At 35.3% G+C, this 14,286-nt stretch overlaps 1 protein-coding gene across 6 annotated transcripts in view; it reads right to left on the reverse strand.

Annotated features, from left to right (window-relative positions):
• The window catches only part of LOC131927534 (ficolin-1-A), a 66,047-nt gene that overhangs the window by 25,846 nt on the left and 25,915 nt on the right, over positions 1-14,286 (reverse strand). The window contains exons 1-5 of one of the 6 annotated variants that reach the window (XM_059283236.1): positions 10,610-10,719; positions 7,880-7,908; positions 3,266-3,388; positions 2,994-3,110; positions 2,111-2,572 (exon numbers count right to left, since the gene is read on the reverse strand). In XM_059283236.1, the coding sequence (XP_059139219.1) occupies positions 2,207-2,572; positions 2,994-3,110; positions 3,266-3,388; positions 7,880-7,908; positions 10,610-10,664 (690 nt within the window). In that variant the 5' untranslated portion in view covers positions 10,665-10,719 and the 3' untranslated portion in view covers positions 2,111-2,206. Of the gene's footprint in view, positions 1-52; positions 2,573-2,993; positions 3,111-3,265; positions 3,389-7,879; positions 7,909-10,174; positions 10,261-10,609; positions 10,720-14,286 lie in introns of those variants that run through there. The other 5 variants (XM_059283240.1, XM_059283237.1, XM_059283235.1 and 2 more) reach the window with 5 other exon arrangements.

The raw sequence follows: 14,286 nt of genomic DNA on the forward strand, positions 1-14,286 counted from the left end.
CAGCTATGTTGGAAGAGTAAAAAATGAAATAGGAATTAGAAAATCAACCTACCAGGATAGATACAAATGTTGGCAACCAACACTGCAGCAAATATTACAGCAACCATGATAAAATTTTATGTTGTTATCTCAGCTCATCGACCGTATTTGTAGCCTACTTCATATGATGACGTGACTAAATCCAAAATTTAATTATTTTTTATTTGTTTACTAGGCCTTATAGTTGTGTTATAGATTAATTATTTTTAGTTTTGTGTTTATTTTATTAACTGTTTAAATGTTTAAATACGCTTTTTAAATTGGTTTTAATTTAATTTAATACTACTGAAGACATGATCAGATTGTTTTGATGTCGCGGTGGATTGACCGTGTTTATAGCCTACTTCATATGTTGACGTCATTAAATCCAAAATTTAATTATTTTTAATTTGTTTACCAGGCCATGTGATTGTATTATTAATTTTTATTTTTATTGTGTGGTTATTTAAAAAATGTTTAAACATTTAATGATTCTTTTTTTTTTTAAAGTTATTTTTATTTAAGTTTAAAATTGAGTTAATTAATTCAAAAGCTGATCTAGACCATTTTCATTCACGTTAATATAGCTCACATAAGGAGAATTTCACTCGTGGTCACGTATCAGCCCTCGCCGTGCGAGAAGTGGCTGACCGTAAGTTTATCAATATGGCCCGTTCATTTACTCAGTTCCATGGAAAATGTGAGCCATATGTACAGAGCCAAATTTCCTATACATTGTTTTGAAAATAGTCTACGTTTTCCACCAAATTAACAATGTTTATATAGCAAATTTGGACCGGTCACTTCTAAAGGCCATTCGAAGTTTCCCCGAAGATATCACCTATTTTTAGTAACCCCCGAGGGTATTTAATTTTCTACGCCCTCAGAAATTATGATTGAGTTTGTATGTTCAGATATTTGTATTGATTTAAATAAAAAAACAACAGAACTATGTTTATATAAGGAAATATGGCCTCTGGTCAGTCAAGACAGTATTCTGGGGTTTTCCCGAGGGTAGCGACATTTTTGCTGACCCCCAGCGGCCGATGTAATACATCAAGAGTTTTCAAAGGGTCCCACCGTGGGCATTTGTTTTCGTCAAATAGTTCATATATGGAGAATTTCACTCGCTTTTTTTCCAGCCTTCGCCGTGCGAGCACAGGCTGATCGATAGTTTATCCACAAGGCCGATTAATTTACCCAGGTTTGTGAAAAAAAAGCCAGATGAACAGAGCCAAAGTACCCTAAAAAGGGTTTGTAAATAATCATCGTTTTTCACCAAATTAACAGGGAAAATTCGGACCGGTCTCTTCTAAAGCCATTCCTGAGTTTTCCTGAATATATCAGAGTTTTTTTTTATACCCCCGAGGGTCTGGCTACGACCTCATGAATTATAAAGAGGTTTCAACGTGGGACTTTTGTTTCGACATACAGCTCATTTAAGGCTCCGGTCAGTGAAGTGAGTTTTGACCACCTCATGGTGGACTTTGGGGCCGACCGTGTTCTGATCTCCAACTTTCAAATTCTAATAACAAATTATTATCATCTTTAAAAATTAGTTAAATCAGTTAGTTGCATCAAAGAAGCGTTTATTATATTGTTTTTTAACAGGCAAAGCGACAGCAAAAATTAAAATATTTTTAGGAGTCAGTTCAATGAACGGACTCCTGTAGTCCTAAGAAAATGGTTAATTGGGCACGAGTGGCGCATATTATTAGATCATGGAGGGGTGGGGGATGGGTAGGGGGCAGTAGCGTAGCGAGGGGGAGGCGGGCGGGGGGGACATATGTCCCCGGGCGCCGACCTTAGGGGGCGTCAAAATGGGTTGGAAAAATAAATTGAAAGGTTGAGGGGGGGGGGGGTGCAAATCGAAAGTTTGAGGGGGGGGGGGGGGGTTTGCAAATGGAAATCTCGGAGGGGGGGGGGGGTGGAAATCAAAAGTTTGAGAGGGGGGGTGCAAATGGAAATCTCGAGGGGGGGGGGGTTGCAAATCGAAAGTTTTAGGGGGGGGGTGCAAATCGAAAAGTTTGTCCCCGGGCGCCGGGAAGGGTCGCTACGCCTCTGGTGGGGGGAGGCGGGGGAGGGGAGGAAATCGGGTATTGGTGGGAAGGGGTTCAAGAGTTAAAATACTTTAACGAAGTTTGATGGACTGTAGCTTTAAAAATGTGACATTGAGGACACTGACAATTTAGAACAGTCTTCGGATTTTCATTTCGGCCCAATCGAGATTTTTGTTGCCTGTGGACACGGCATCCCAATGGATTCCTTTTCCCCATTCTCTCGAGCGCCATACACCGGTCAGATAGGCATTGTGACAAAAGTTGAACCACCAACCCCCACTGTAGGCTTTGTTACATGATGTGGCGCTTTTGCTGTCTGATGTGGAGAACCTCATGCCATTGTGATAACTGAGATTATCCCCAACGTCTCCCGAGAACTGTCCAACACGAAGCGTGTAGAAATTGAGTTGGTTATCGATCTTAAACGTTTTGTACCTGGCGTAGTAATTTTTGCCTTCAAACTTCATGTCGACTCTTAACTCCCAGTCTCCGCTCTGCCGGATACAATAGAGAGTGAAATTTGAACATAATTCATAAGTACACATAAACGTATTTAGGTTTTAATATGTGTATTTATGTTATGCATATATTTATGTAGGCTATATACCAGTGGCGTAGCGAGGTCGGGTGTCACCCGGTGCGGCACTTAATGGTTTCACCCCCAGAGGCGTAGCGACCCTTCCCGGGGACAAACTTTCACATTTTTATTTGCACACCCCCCTCCCTCAAACTTTCGATTTGCACCCCCCTCTGGTTTTTATCTATATATTTTGCTATTTTTTGCCTTGGTGTCACCCCCCTAAATGGTGTCACCCGGTGCGGTCCGCACCCCCCTTCCCGCTACGCCTGTGTTATATACGTGTATATTTTATGTACGTTTTTTTGTATCGATGTATTCATATTAGTAAATATTACGTTTGTTAACAAGTGTAGTTGTTCCAATCCTTGCCAAAAGTCACCTTCATAGGTGCCAAATCCGTTACTGTAATCGGACCAAGGTCTTGCAAAGTTGACATCTCCGTCAGAACGGCGCTGAAAGATTACAATTTCTAAAAATTCGTTTAAAGCTTAAAATTTATTAAGTAATACTTTTTTTTGAATATATCTAACATTTTCTTGTTTTATGCGAAACACGTATAGCATGATGCTGTTAAAACTTTAAAAAATATATAGTTTAAAATTTTTACCATGATCAGAATCCATCCACCACCATCAGTTTTGGTGTCGCATAAATTGACATATCCTGAGGTTGAAGCCATAACAGCTCTTTCTGGCAAATCTTTAGACATATAACTCTTTTCGCACAATTTCTAAAGAAACAGTAATAACGTATGATTTCCTACACAGTAACTAAGTACATTACGTTATATTGAGATACCAATACAAACTGTGGTACCTCGAGATACGAATGAATGCCCCGACATACGTGATATCTGATATGAAAGCGTTTGATCGAGTTAAAATTGTATTTGAAATAGGAGCAATAGCATTGCGTATGTTAATGCAATGAAACTCCACCACTTATTTCATCTATCCCAACTAAATCTACACCTCCCCCAGCATCTTCTGTTAGCTCAAGTCGGCTGATTTTCAAGGTAAATACACTTCATAAAACAAATTTGTTTTTTTTTGCGTTTTCATTTTCTTTTATAAAAAAAATCCGGGAGTGATCTCCCCTAAATTTTCTATAATATTCTAATATAACACTGCAGGGGATGGCAACTCGGGACATAGACAATATTTTAAATCCATTTTTAATAACATTTTATTATAAAATAGAATCTCGTAAAACAAGAATTGCAAACCAAGTGAACGCTAAATAAAATGTGCATAATAGTGCTGGATATTATTAGTACTTTATAAATTTACAATCGTTTTTTTTTTGAAAAATCGGAAATAGCGTAAATTACTACTTCCGGTCGACGGAATTTGTAAGAAGCCAGAGAATTAGAATTTTTACTTACATTTGAAATTTCATTTATCTATCTGAAATAGTACTCAAGTTATAGGCTTTTGAATAATTATAAAAAAAAGTAGAAACAGTTCCACTTCCGGTTATCGGAAATCGCCCAAAAGTAGATAAGGATCTATGATTTTGATATAATACTTGTATATGAAATTCCATCAACCTAGCTATAGCGGTACTCAAGTTATCGTGTTTACACACACACACACAGACTCAGGGAACCCTAAAACGTCGAGATTTGTAAAAATCTAGATTTTTTTTTCACGATTACAAGACTTGCTTTATACTTCGTATATACGAGAAAATAATAAACCGGGAGTGATCTCCCCTAAACTTTCTCGAATATTCTTATATAAAATAATAGGGGATGGGAACTCGGGCCATAGACATATTTTAAATCCATTTTAAATACTTAAATTTTTAAAAATAGAATAAAATCTCGTAGACAAATTAAGTGCACACCAAGTGAACGCCAAATAAAAAAGTGCATAATAGTGCGCAATATTATTAGTACTTTTAAAATTTACATTAGTTTTTTGAGAAATCGGAAGTAGCGTAAATTACTACTTCCGGTCAACGGAAATTACTCAAAAGTTAACAGAAGGTAGAGAATTAGATCTTTTACTTACATGTGAAATTTCATTTATCTATCTGAAATAGTACTCTAGTTATAGGCTTTTGAAAAATTCAAAGTAGGAAAAGTACCACTTCCGGTTATCAGAAATAGCTCAAAAGTTGATACGGATCTACGATTTTGATAAAATACGTTTACACACGGACACGCACAACCACAGACAGACAGACAGACAGACAGACACACAGACATACGGACAAGATTGCAAAATTTTGTTTTCCCGTATCAGTGAGGTGTAAAACGTCGAGATTTGTAAAAATCTCGATTTTTTTTGCACGATTACAATACTTTCTCTATACTTCGTATATACGAGAAAGTAAAAGTACACATAACAACAAACCGGGAGTGATCTCCCCTAAACTTTCTCGAATAGTCTTATATAAAACAACAGGGATATAGTTATGATTTTTAATCCATTTTAAATACTTAAACTTTTTAAAATAGAATAGAATCTCATAGAAAAAATAATTGCGCACCAAGCGAACGCCAAAAACAAAATGTGCATAATAGTGCGGAATATTATTAGTACTTTATAAATTTACAAGCGTTTTTTTTTTGAGAAATCAGAAATAGCGTAAATTACATACTTTCGGTCAGGGGACGGAGTGGTCTAGCGGTAGAGAGCTGGACTACTAACCCGTAAGTCTCGAGTTCGAATCCGGGTTCAAGTTAATAAACCGTCGCTGAGTTCACCCAACTCTGATGGGTACCTAACTCACGTTAGTGCTGACCACACTATTTCTTCATATGCCGAGGTCACAGTAACAAGTGAACACTACTTAACTTGCCCCATAGACTGTCAGGTTTGAAAGAGAAACTTTTACTACTTCCGGTCAACGGAAATTATTCAAAATTTGATAGATGGTAGAGAATTAGATATTTTACTTACGTGTGAGAATTTCATTTATCTATCTGAAATAGTACTCAAGTTATAGGCTTTTGAAAAATTCAAAGTAGGAAAAGTACCACTTCCGGTTATCAGAAATAGCTCAAAAGTTGATACGGATCTACGATTTTGATAAAATACGTTTACACACGGACACGCACACACACAGACAGACAGACAGACACACAGACATACGGACAAGATTGCAAAATTATGTTTTCCCGTATCAGTGAGGTGTAAAACGTCGAGATTTGTAAAAATCTCGATTTTTTTTTGCACGATTACAATACTTTCTCTATACTTCGTATATACGAGAAAGTAAAAGTACACATAACAACAAACCGGGAGTGATCTCCCCTAAACTTTCTCGAATAGTCTTATATAAAACAACAGGGATATAGTTATGATTTTTAATCCATTTTAAATACTTAAACTTTTTAAAATAGAATAGAATCGCATAGAAAAAATAATTGCGCACCAAGCGAACGCCAAAAACAAAATGTGCATAATAGTGCGGAATATTATTAGTACTTTATAAATTTACAAGCGTTTTTTTTGAGAAATCAGCAATAGCGTAAATTACATACAGGGGACGGAGTGGTCTAGCGGTAGAGAGCTGGACTACTAACCCGTAAGTCTCGAGTTCGAATCCGGGTTCAAGTTAATAAACCGTCGCTGAGTTCACCCAACTCTGATGGGTACCTAACTCACGTTAGTGCTGACCACACTATTTCTTCATATGCTGAGGTCACAGTAGCAAGTGAACACTACTTAACTTGCCCCATAGACTGTCAGGTTTGAAAGAGAAACTTTTACTACTTCCGGTCAACGGAAATTATTCAAAATTTGATAGATGGTAGAGAATTAGATATTTTACTTACGTGTTAGAATTTCATTTATCTATCTGAAATACTACTCAAGTTATAGGCTTTTGATAAAATTCAAAGTGAAAAAAGTACCACTTCCGATTATCGGAAATCGCTCACAAGTTGAGACGGATCTACGATTGTGATTAAGTACTTATATATGAAATTTCATCGACCTAGCTGTAACGGTACTCAAGTTATCGTGTTTACACACACAGACACACAGACACACAGACAGACACACAGACATACGGACACGATTGCAAAATTATGTTTTTCCGTATCAGTGAGGTTAAAACGTCGAGATTTGTAAAAATCTCGATTTTTTTTTTCACTATTAAAAGACTTTCTCTATATGTATAAAATTTTTTTCAATAACAAGCTGTTAACATGCACTAAAAAAATATAAAAAATGGTTTTCTATAAATATATAATAACACTACTATTGAAATAACAAGTAAACGAAAGTTGGGGCACTGTATTTTATCTTGGTTATCTTTACTAAACTATAAAAGCTTGTTGTTAAACTTTTAAATATAATCTTTCAGTACTTTATATGTTCTAAATTTGATAGAGTTGCATGACTATACACCAATAGTGCACTAAATAAATACGAAAAATGCAGATATAATAGCACGGTAAATAATCCTTTCAATATAAAAATTAATTGACTCATAAAAAATTAGTCATCCAATTCATTCAAATTTGATCTCAGATTGCAGTTTGAACGGGTTTTGACACGTAGAACAACTAGGGAGGCATTTATTTTGATTCGAAAAGAATAATGGCATTTTAATTCATTTTTAATGGAGAAAAAATCTTTTTGAGGTAAGACGCATTTGACATACGATCAGTGTTGAGGAACGTTCGTATCTCGAGGTATAATTTTACTTTATATGTATCTCTCTATGTGCGTCATTAATGTAAACACCTCCTGTTAACTTAATTAATGTTATTCTTAATTATTTTAAAATTATTTCTAATAATGTATTAGTTGCATGTCAGGTAGAGTCTGAAAATGAATTTTATAAGCATTATATTCTGTGATTTCTTTCAAGTTTTTTTATCTACTCTATATATAAAAAGCAATGTATGTGTGGGTGGGTGTGCGTCTGTTTGTCTCTGTCTTTCATGGAGTACTACACCTTTCATTCAATAGCCATGAAATTTTGGTAAGGTGATGAAAATACAAAATACACCTGGGGAGGTTTCTGAGGGAAAAAAATTCAAATTCGCAGGGGTGGCGCTCGGGTGGGTGCGATTTGTTTTTCACTATATATGGTATATAAAAATAGAAGTCGTTTGCTGGTAGACACCGTTCATCCGCTCGCCATAAAAAGTTAGGGAGTTGATTAGTAAAAACACAAAATATACACAAAAAGAAAGACGAAAGAAAGGCGGACAGGCAGACAGACAGACAAAGAGACTTATCGTTTCTAGAATCGATACCGGTTTACGTTGCTTGGACGGGAATTGGCCTGCAATAAAATGTGTAAAAACACAATATGTTACCACAAAACAAATAGGCGGCTCTAATTTAGTCATAATGCAATTAGGTATATATATATATATATATATATATATATATATATATATATATATATATATATATATATATATATATATATATATATATATATATATATATATATATATATATAAATAAATAAAGCAAATGTATGTCTGTGTGTGTGTGTGTCTTTTATGCATTAATACACCTTTCATCACATCGCCGCGAAACTTTGGGAAGTTGTTAAAAAAATACTCCAAGGGAGATTTCTGCGTAAAAAAAGTCATATTCGGAGGGTTGGCCTTGCTTATTTCTCTAAATACAGTAAATAAAAATAAAAGTCTATTGCGGTTTGACACCATTCGTCCGATCGCCATCAAACTTTGGGAGTTGATTAGAACACTCCAAAGAAAGGTTCTGCAAAAAAAAATTAATTTCGCAAGGGCGGCGCCCCGGGTGTGTGCGATTTTTCTAAATAAACGGATTATTAAAAAAAATCTGATGCGGTTCAACATATTTCATCCGAGTGCCCTGAAACTTTGGTGAGTTGATTAGAACACTGCTTGGAAGGGTTCTACAAAACAAAAACTTCTTTAATTTCGTGGCGCCCCGGGAGGATGCGATTCTTCTCTTTATAAGGTATTTTATAAAATAATAAAGCCGGATGCCGTTCGATACCTTTCATTCAACTGCTATACAACTTTAAGAGTTGATGAGAATACTTCCGAGGTTTCTGTGAAAAATAATAATTAAAATCTGATATGTTCGGCGCCCGGGAGGTTTCTGTGAAAAAAATAATTAAAATCTGATATGTTCGGCGCCCGGGAGGGTGCGATTTTCTTCAACACACATTTAGAGCAGCTATTTTATCACTTGACATCCGTTAAACGTGCGTCCTGTTAGCGATTAAGGGGTACTACTAAATTAAGCGCTAAAAATTCAAAAGACGCAACCGCCGACGCCCCGTACATTGCATGACTCGAAGCTCCCCGGGCTCCTCTGCGAGAGATATGGCGCCTAAGTTTGTTTTTTAAAAAAAAGTGTATACAATAAAGACACGATGGGCAACAACAATCGTTGACTATATCGAACCGGCGCGTCCAACGGGGCTCCTGTAGGGTTAGATTTGGCGCCCTGGGATTCCCCTGTGCACAATGGCGCCTGCTTTTGTTCTAAACAGTCCGGTAGAAAATGGATAAGATGGGGCGTTACAGTCGCTCACTAAATTGGATCAGGCGTGTCCGTCGATGCCTTGGGTGCAGTTTTGCTGCGAACAAACATTTCAGTTTCCGCCCCCAAATGCTCACATGGGCCACTAAGGGGAAATGTAATAATTAACCAGTTAAAGAAAAATGTCCGGTAAATTTGTGTAGCTTTGGTCAATGACGCAATCTGCATAATTGTTTCAGGATGGTATGTGGCACTCTGGGTTATCCTGTGAGCATTATGGCGCCTATGTTAGTTTTAAGGTGCCTCTGTGGGGTGTAATCGGGGGCTCCCTAGAGCGCCCCTCTACATTCCAGACACATATGCGGTCACCAAAGTGTGTTCTACCTCATTATTTTGGTGAGTGATTAACGTACACTTAAGGTTTTCAAGCGGTAGTGTAGGTAAACCTTGTCCCGATTTTTATGATCCAAGCTTAGGCATTGTTTACATTTAAATAACTCAGTTTTAGAAAACGAAGTCACGCGTATAAGAATATAGGATTAGTAACGCATTGATGCCATTTTTCTTATACATTTCGTCAAACTTTCTTCTATCACCGCGGCAACGCGCGGGGACGGGTACGCTAGTTTCAAATAAAACTATTTTCTTAAATATATAATTGGATATAACTAATTTAAAAATCTACAAACAAAAGAAAGTTAAGTTAAATTTCAACACATAATATATCGACAAACGATTTTCTTTATGATGGTACATTAATGTAAATTTAATGTATATCATTTGATTTTCTTACTTTTTAAGTATAATTAATAAAAGCTTGCAATTATAAACGTTTGTTAATTTATTTTACAATAAGACTTTTTATATTTCAATAGAATCGAATCACATACCTGAAACAAACCCCCACCCAAAAAAGACACACCCACACAATAACTATATCGAATATACAACTATAGATGCATAAATAAAGCACATAAGACCTGTGCTGCATAACAAAGAAATTAGCAGGTAATATCAGCGACAAAGTAAGCCTATAAAAGACAAAAAGCATACAATTCTAATACCTGTTGAGGAACAGGAAATAATTTGGATAGAAAACTTCAAAAATATTCTAAATTATTGATGCAACAGATATTCGACCACACTTGCGGGATCTTGAGAATAACTGCACAGGGTTAACAAATGTGAAAATAAAAATGTTATAAAATAAAAACGAATAAAACCTGACCTTAATATATCAGCAAACATAAACTACCACATGCTAGGTATTTTGAGAAACAAAATACAAAATACTTCAGGACTAGAGGGAATGATATCTAGAAAAACTTCCCACAAATATATTTTACGTGCTACCCAAACTATTAAGATATGTTTATATTGTTAGCACCAGGTAAAAACATTTTTTTTGGGAAGAGTAAAAATGAAAGTATTTTGGGAAGAATAAAAAAAAACGTATTTTGGAAAGAGCAAAAAAAAAAATTGAAATGGTTTGAACTTACTAAAGCAGAGGAGAATGTTGACAGACAAAACAGCAGCCAATAGAACAGCAAACATGATGAGAGCCTGTGTTGATGTCTTAGTCGCTTACAAAAGAAGTAAGTGGTTCATGTAGATGATGACCTAGACTACAGAAAAATCGTTATTGATTTTGATTATTTTACCCCAGACCTGACCTCGTGGCTTTTTTTTTATAGTTTTGGTTTTATTTTCTGATTGTTTGAAGATTCAATTACTCCATGGCTATGGAAGCCAATCCAAAACTAAAATGGCTGAAACGCAATCAAGGAGTCATATGGCGCATGACATGTTTACAAGTTATGCTTAATGAGATTTATTTTCTACTTATCATTTCAAATGCAACAGAAGTTTGAACCACTAGAAAGAAATCAATCAAGGCAGTAGAGGCTAACGTTTACTTAAAGCATAGCTATGTTTTTAAAACTAAATAATAATAAAAATTACAATCAGTAGGTACGAGTTAATTAAAAGAGACCGCAACTCAGCATTGTGTGAAGTAGCTTTACTATCCAGTGTTTCTGTCAGACTTTTTTCTCCTGGGGGGGGGGGGGGGGGGCGTGGAAAGGGGGCTGGGTGGGGGGAACACACCCCTTCCCGAAGAGATGCCTGGGCGAAACTCTGTTCTATCCCAATACACTCACGCCCCTTACTGAATATTGTGCTAGTATTTTAATACGGTTTATTTACTTATATGATCTGTAAATGTACCATTGAGATACAGGACCATGATGAACAAACCACAAAAAATTCCTAAAATGTTTTATACGCTACAAAACGTCCACGTCTATACATTGATATAAAATCATTTAGGCCTAAAACACGTTTTCAAATGCACCCAAAAAATGAAAATAAAACTAATCTGCTTTTTTACTTTCTCGTATACAAAGTATTTAGGAAGTATGATCATTGTGTAAAAAATGATGTGAAATTTTACCAGTTTTCATCGTTTTACACCTTAGTACTTCATCATATAGCGAGTATCGTGGAAAAATAATAAAAGCAGATGTATGAAAATTTCGGTGTTCTATGCGTAACTGAGTTGGAAAAACTGGGCTTTGCAATTCTGACCGTATATCTGTGATTGTGTGTGTATGTGTGTGTGTATGTATGTGAACACGATAACTTAAATACCGTTACAGCTAGGTTTATGATATTTTACACAAAAGTATTATATTAAATTTTTAGTTCTGTGTCCAATTTTCAGCGATTTCCAGTAACCGGAGGTGGGACTTTTTGTACTTTTAATTTTTCAAAAGTTTACAGCTTCAGTACTGTTTCAGATAGCTAAATAAAATTTCAAATGTAAGTACAAAATCGAATTCACTGCATTCTATCGCATTTTGAGTAATATCCGATGACCGGAAATAGTAATTTACGCGATTACCTATTTCTAAAAAAACGAATGTGAATTCATAAAGTACTAATATTATTCCGCACTATGTGTTTGGCGTTCACTTGATGCGCAATTCTTTTTCCTACGAGATTCTATTCTATTTTAAAAAGTTTAAGTAATTAAAAATTGATTAAAAATATTGTCTATATCCCGAGTTGCCATACCCGTAGTGTTATATAAGAATATTCGGGAAACTTTAGGGGAGATACTCCCGGTTTACTCATAAAAGGTTTGTCGCTGAAATATGAAAAAGATCTCTTGAGAGACCTTAGCTTTAATTAAAGCGATCTTAGCTTTTATTAAAGAAAGCAGATTTGGTATATTTTCTTATTTTCAGTGCATTTAAAATCTTATTTCAGTAAAGATATTTTATATTTATGTTATTTTCCACTTTAAAGTGATTCACTATTTATAAAGTCAACACTACTAAAAATATTTAAAAAAACAAAACAACAACGCCATCAGTAGCTCGTGATATCTGCAGATGTTTATCTGCCCGTTAATGCAGCCATCAATGACTACAATTTACAGATAACGGTAAGCTGATCCAACGAGATAGTTCAATAATCTTGCTACCGTCTCTTTGTTTGACAAACTATATTATCTGACCCTAATAGCCCTCACTTGTAAACATTCTCGTGAACCACAACTCACGATACTGTTAGGGTTATTAAGTTTATTCTTCTGCTATTGATTTAATAGTTTATAGTGCGATTTATACTTTCCACACGAAGCCTAAAATCCTAAGATTTTAAGATTTTTTTCGTGGTTTATTCATGATTATGAATTTGAAATCACTTTAAGTTCTTATGTGCAGTGTGTCTGACATTACATACCTTGTATGTCAAAGGAGGAGTGAGGAGGAAGTGGTGGGGGGGGGGGGGTGGAGGCGGGGATGACAACTAGATCGGATTTTGTTAACTATATATATATATATATATATATATATATATATATATATATATATATATATATATATATATATATATATATATATATATATATATATATATATATATCATAATGAAATAGTTTAAGACTATTCGTGTTTACAAAATGTTTTTGTCTATACTCAGAATTTAATATATCGTCATCATAAATGCTAAAGTATTACAGCATAATGAAAGTTTTCAAAATCAGAGATGGTATAAAAGCACGCTTTTCGATATATTAGAAAAACATTTGGAATAACAGCCTACATATAACTAAATATCGATCTTTCAGTTCAGTTCATACATTTTAATTAACTACTGCTTCTTTGTGTTCTTTAAAGATTATTTCTTTTAACATAGTGATAGGTATGGGTTAGATCACTGTATTGATCACACACCTTTTTACTGGTAATTTCAAAAACAATATTCACAGAGTTTTACGTTTAAAATGCTAATTTTCTGGCGGCATGGTACTTTGGTACATTATTACGCGTTTTTCTACATGTACTTAACAGATCAGTTTACTATCGCACACACTGTTTCTGTATTGTAATTTTTTTTAAATTAATCACACGATTCAAACTGTATATATAAAGTAATTATGTGTAAAGTTTTATGTATAACATTTTCTAATTCAATTATTCGTAAGCAAATACATTATACAGTTGCCTTAAACTTAACACCCCTCTTGCCAAGTGGTACTACCGTAGAGGCATTTTAAGCATTGCAATACATCGTAATGGTTATTTTAAAATGGCAAACTGATGCAGCTGTTAATACGTGTTGTGAACGTAGACACTACTAGACTAGAACAATAATGCTTAATTGCTGCATGAAAAGAAATCTTGTGATTTACATAGATGTGCCGACCAAAATATTTTTTAAACAAATATCATTGTTTAAAAACTTTGAATTTAAAAAGTTTCCAAAAAGGCGCCACTTTGCTGAAAATGGCCAGAGGGGGAGTGGCTGCTCCCCCTGCTCCCCCCCCCCCCCCTGCGTACGCTACTGATATATATATATATATATATATATATATATATGATGGAAAATATTTGAAACCACACCATGAGACGGTCCTGGGCACGCCACTGCTTAGAATAGCTCACAACATCGATGTTGAACAATCAGCACATTGTAGTGTGTAGCATTAATTTTTAGCAGAATTACAAACATTTTCCCCGGTGGTGGGAAATGAGATTGGGGGGGGGGGGGGGCTTGGAATTTTGAGCGGAGGGATGCTTGTTAGAGTAAGACGTGTACTACATAAAGCTTATATATTTATTCATTTCGTCGTGGGGAGAGGCGGCAGACTTGAAAGTTGTGTAATCTT

The sequence above is a fragment of the Physella acuta genome, unplaced genomic scaffold, assembly GCF_028476545.2.
Source record: "Physella acuta isolate Inbredline_101_S28 unplaced genomic scaffold, ASM2847654v3 ptg001414l, whole genome shotgun sequence".
Lineage (NCBI taxonomy): Eukaryota > Metazoa > Mollusca > Gastropoda > Physidae > Physella > Physella acuta.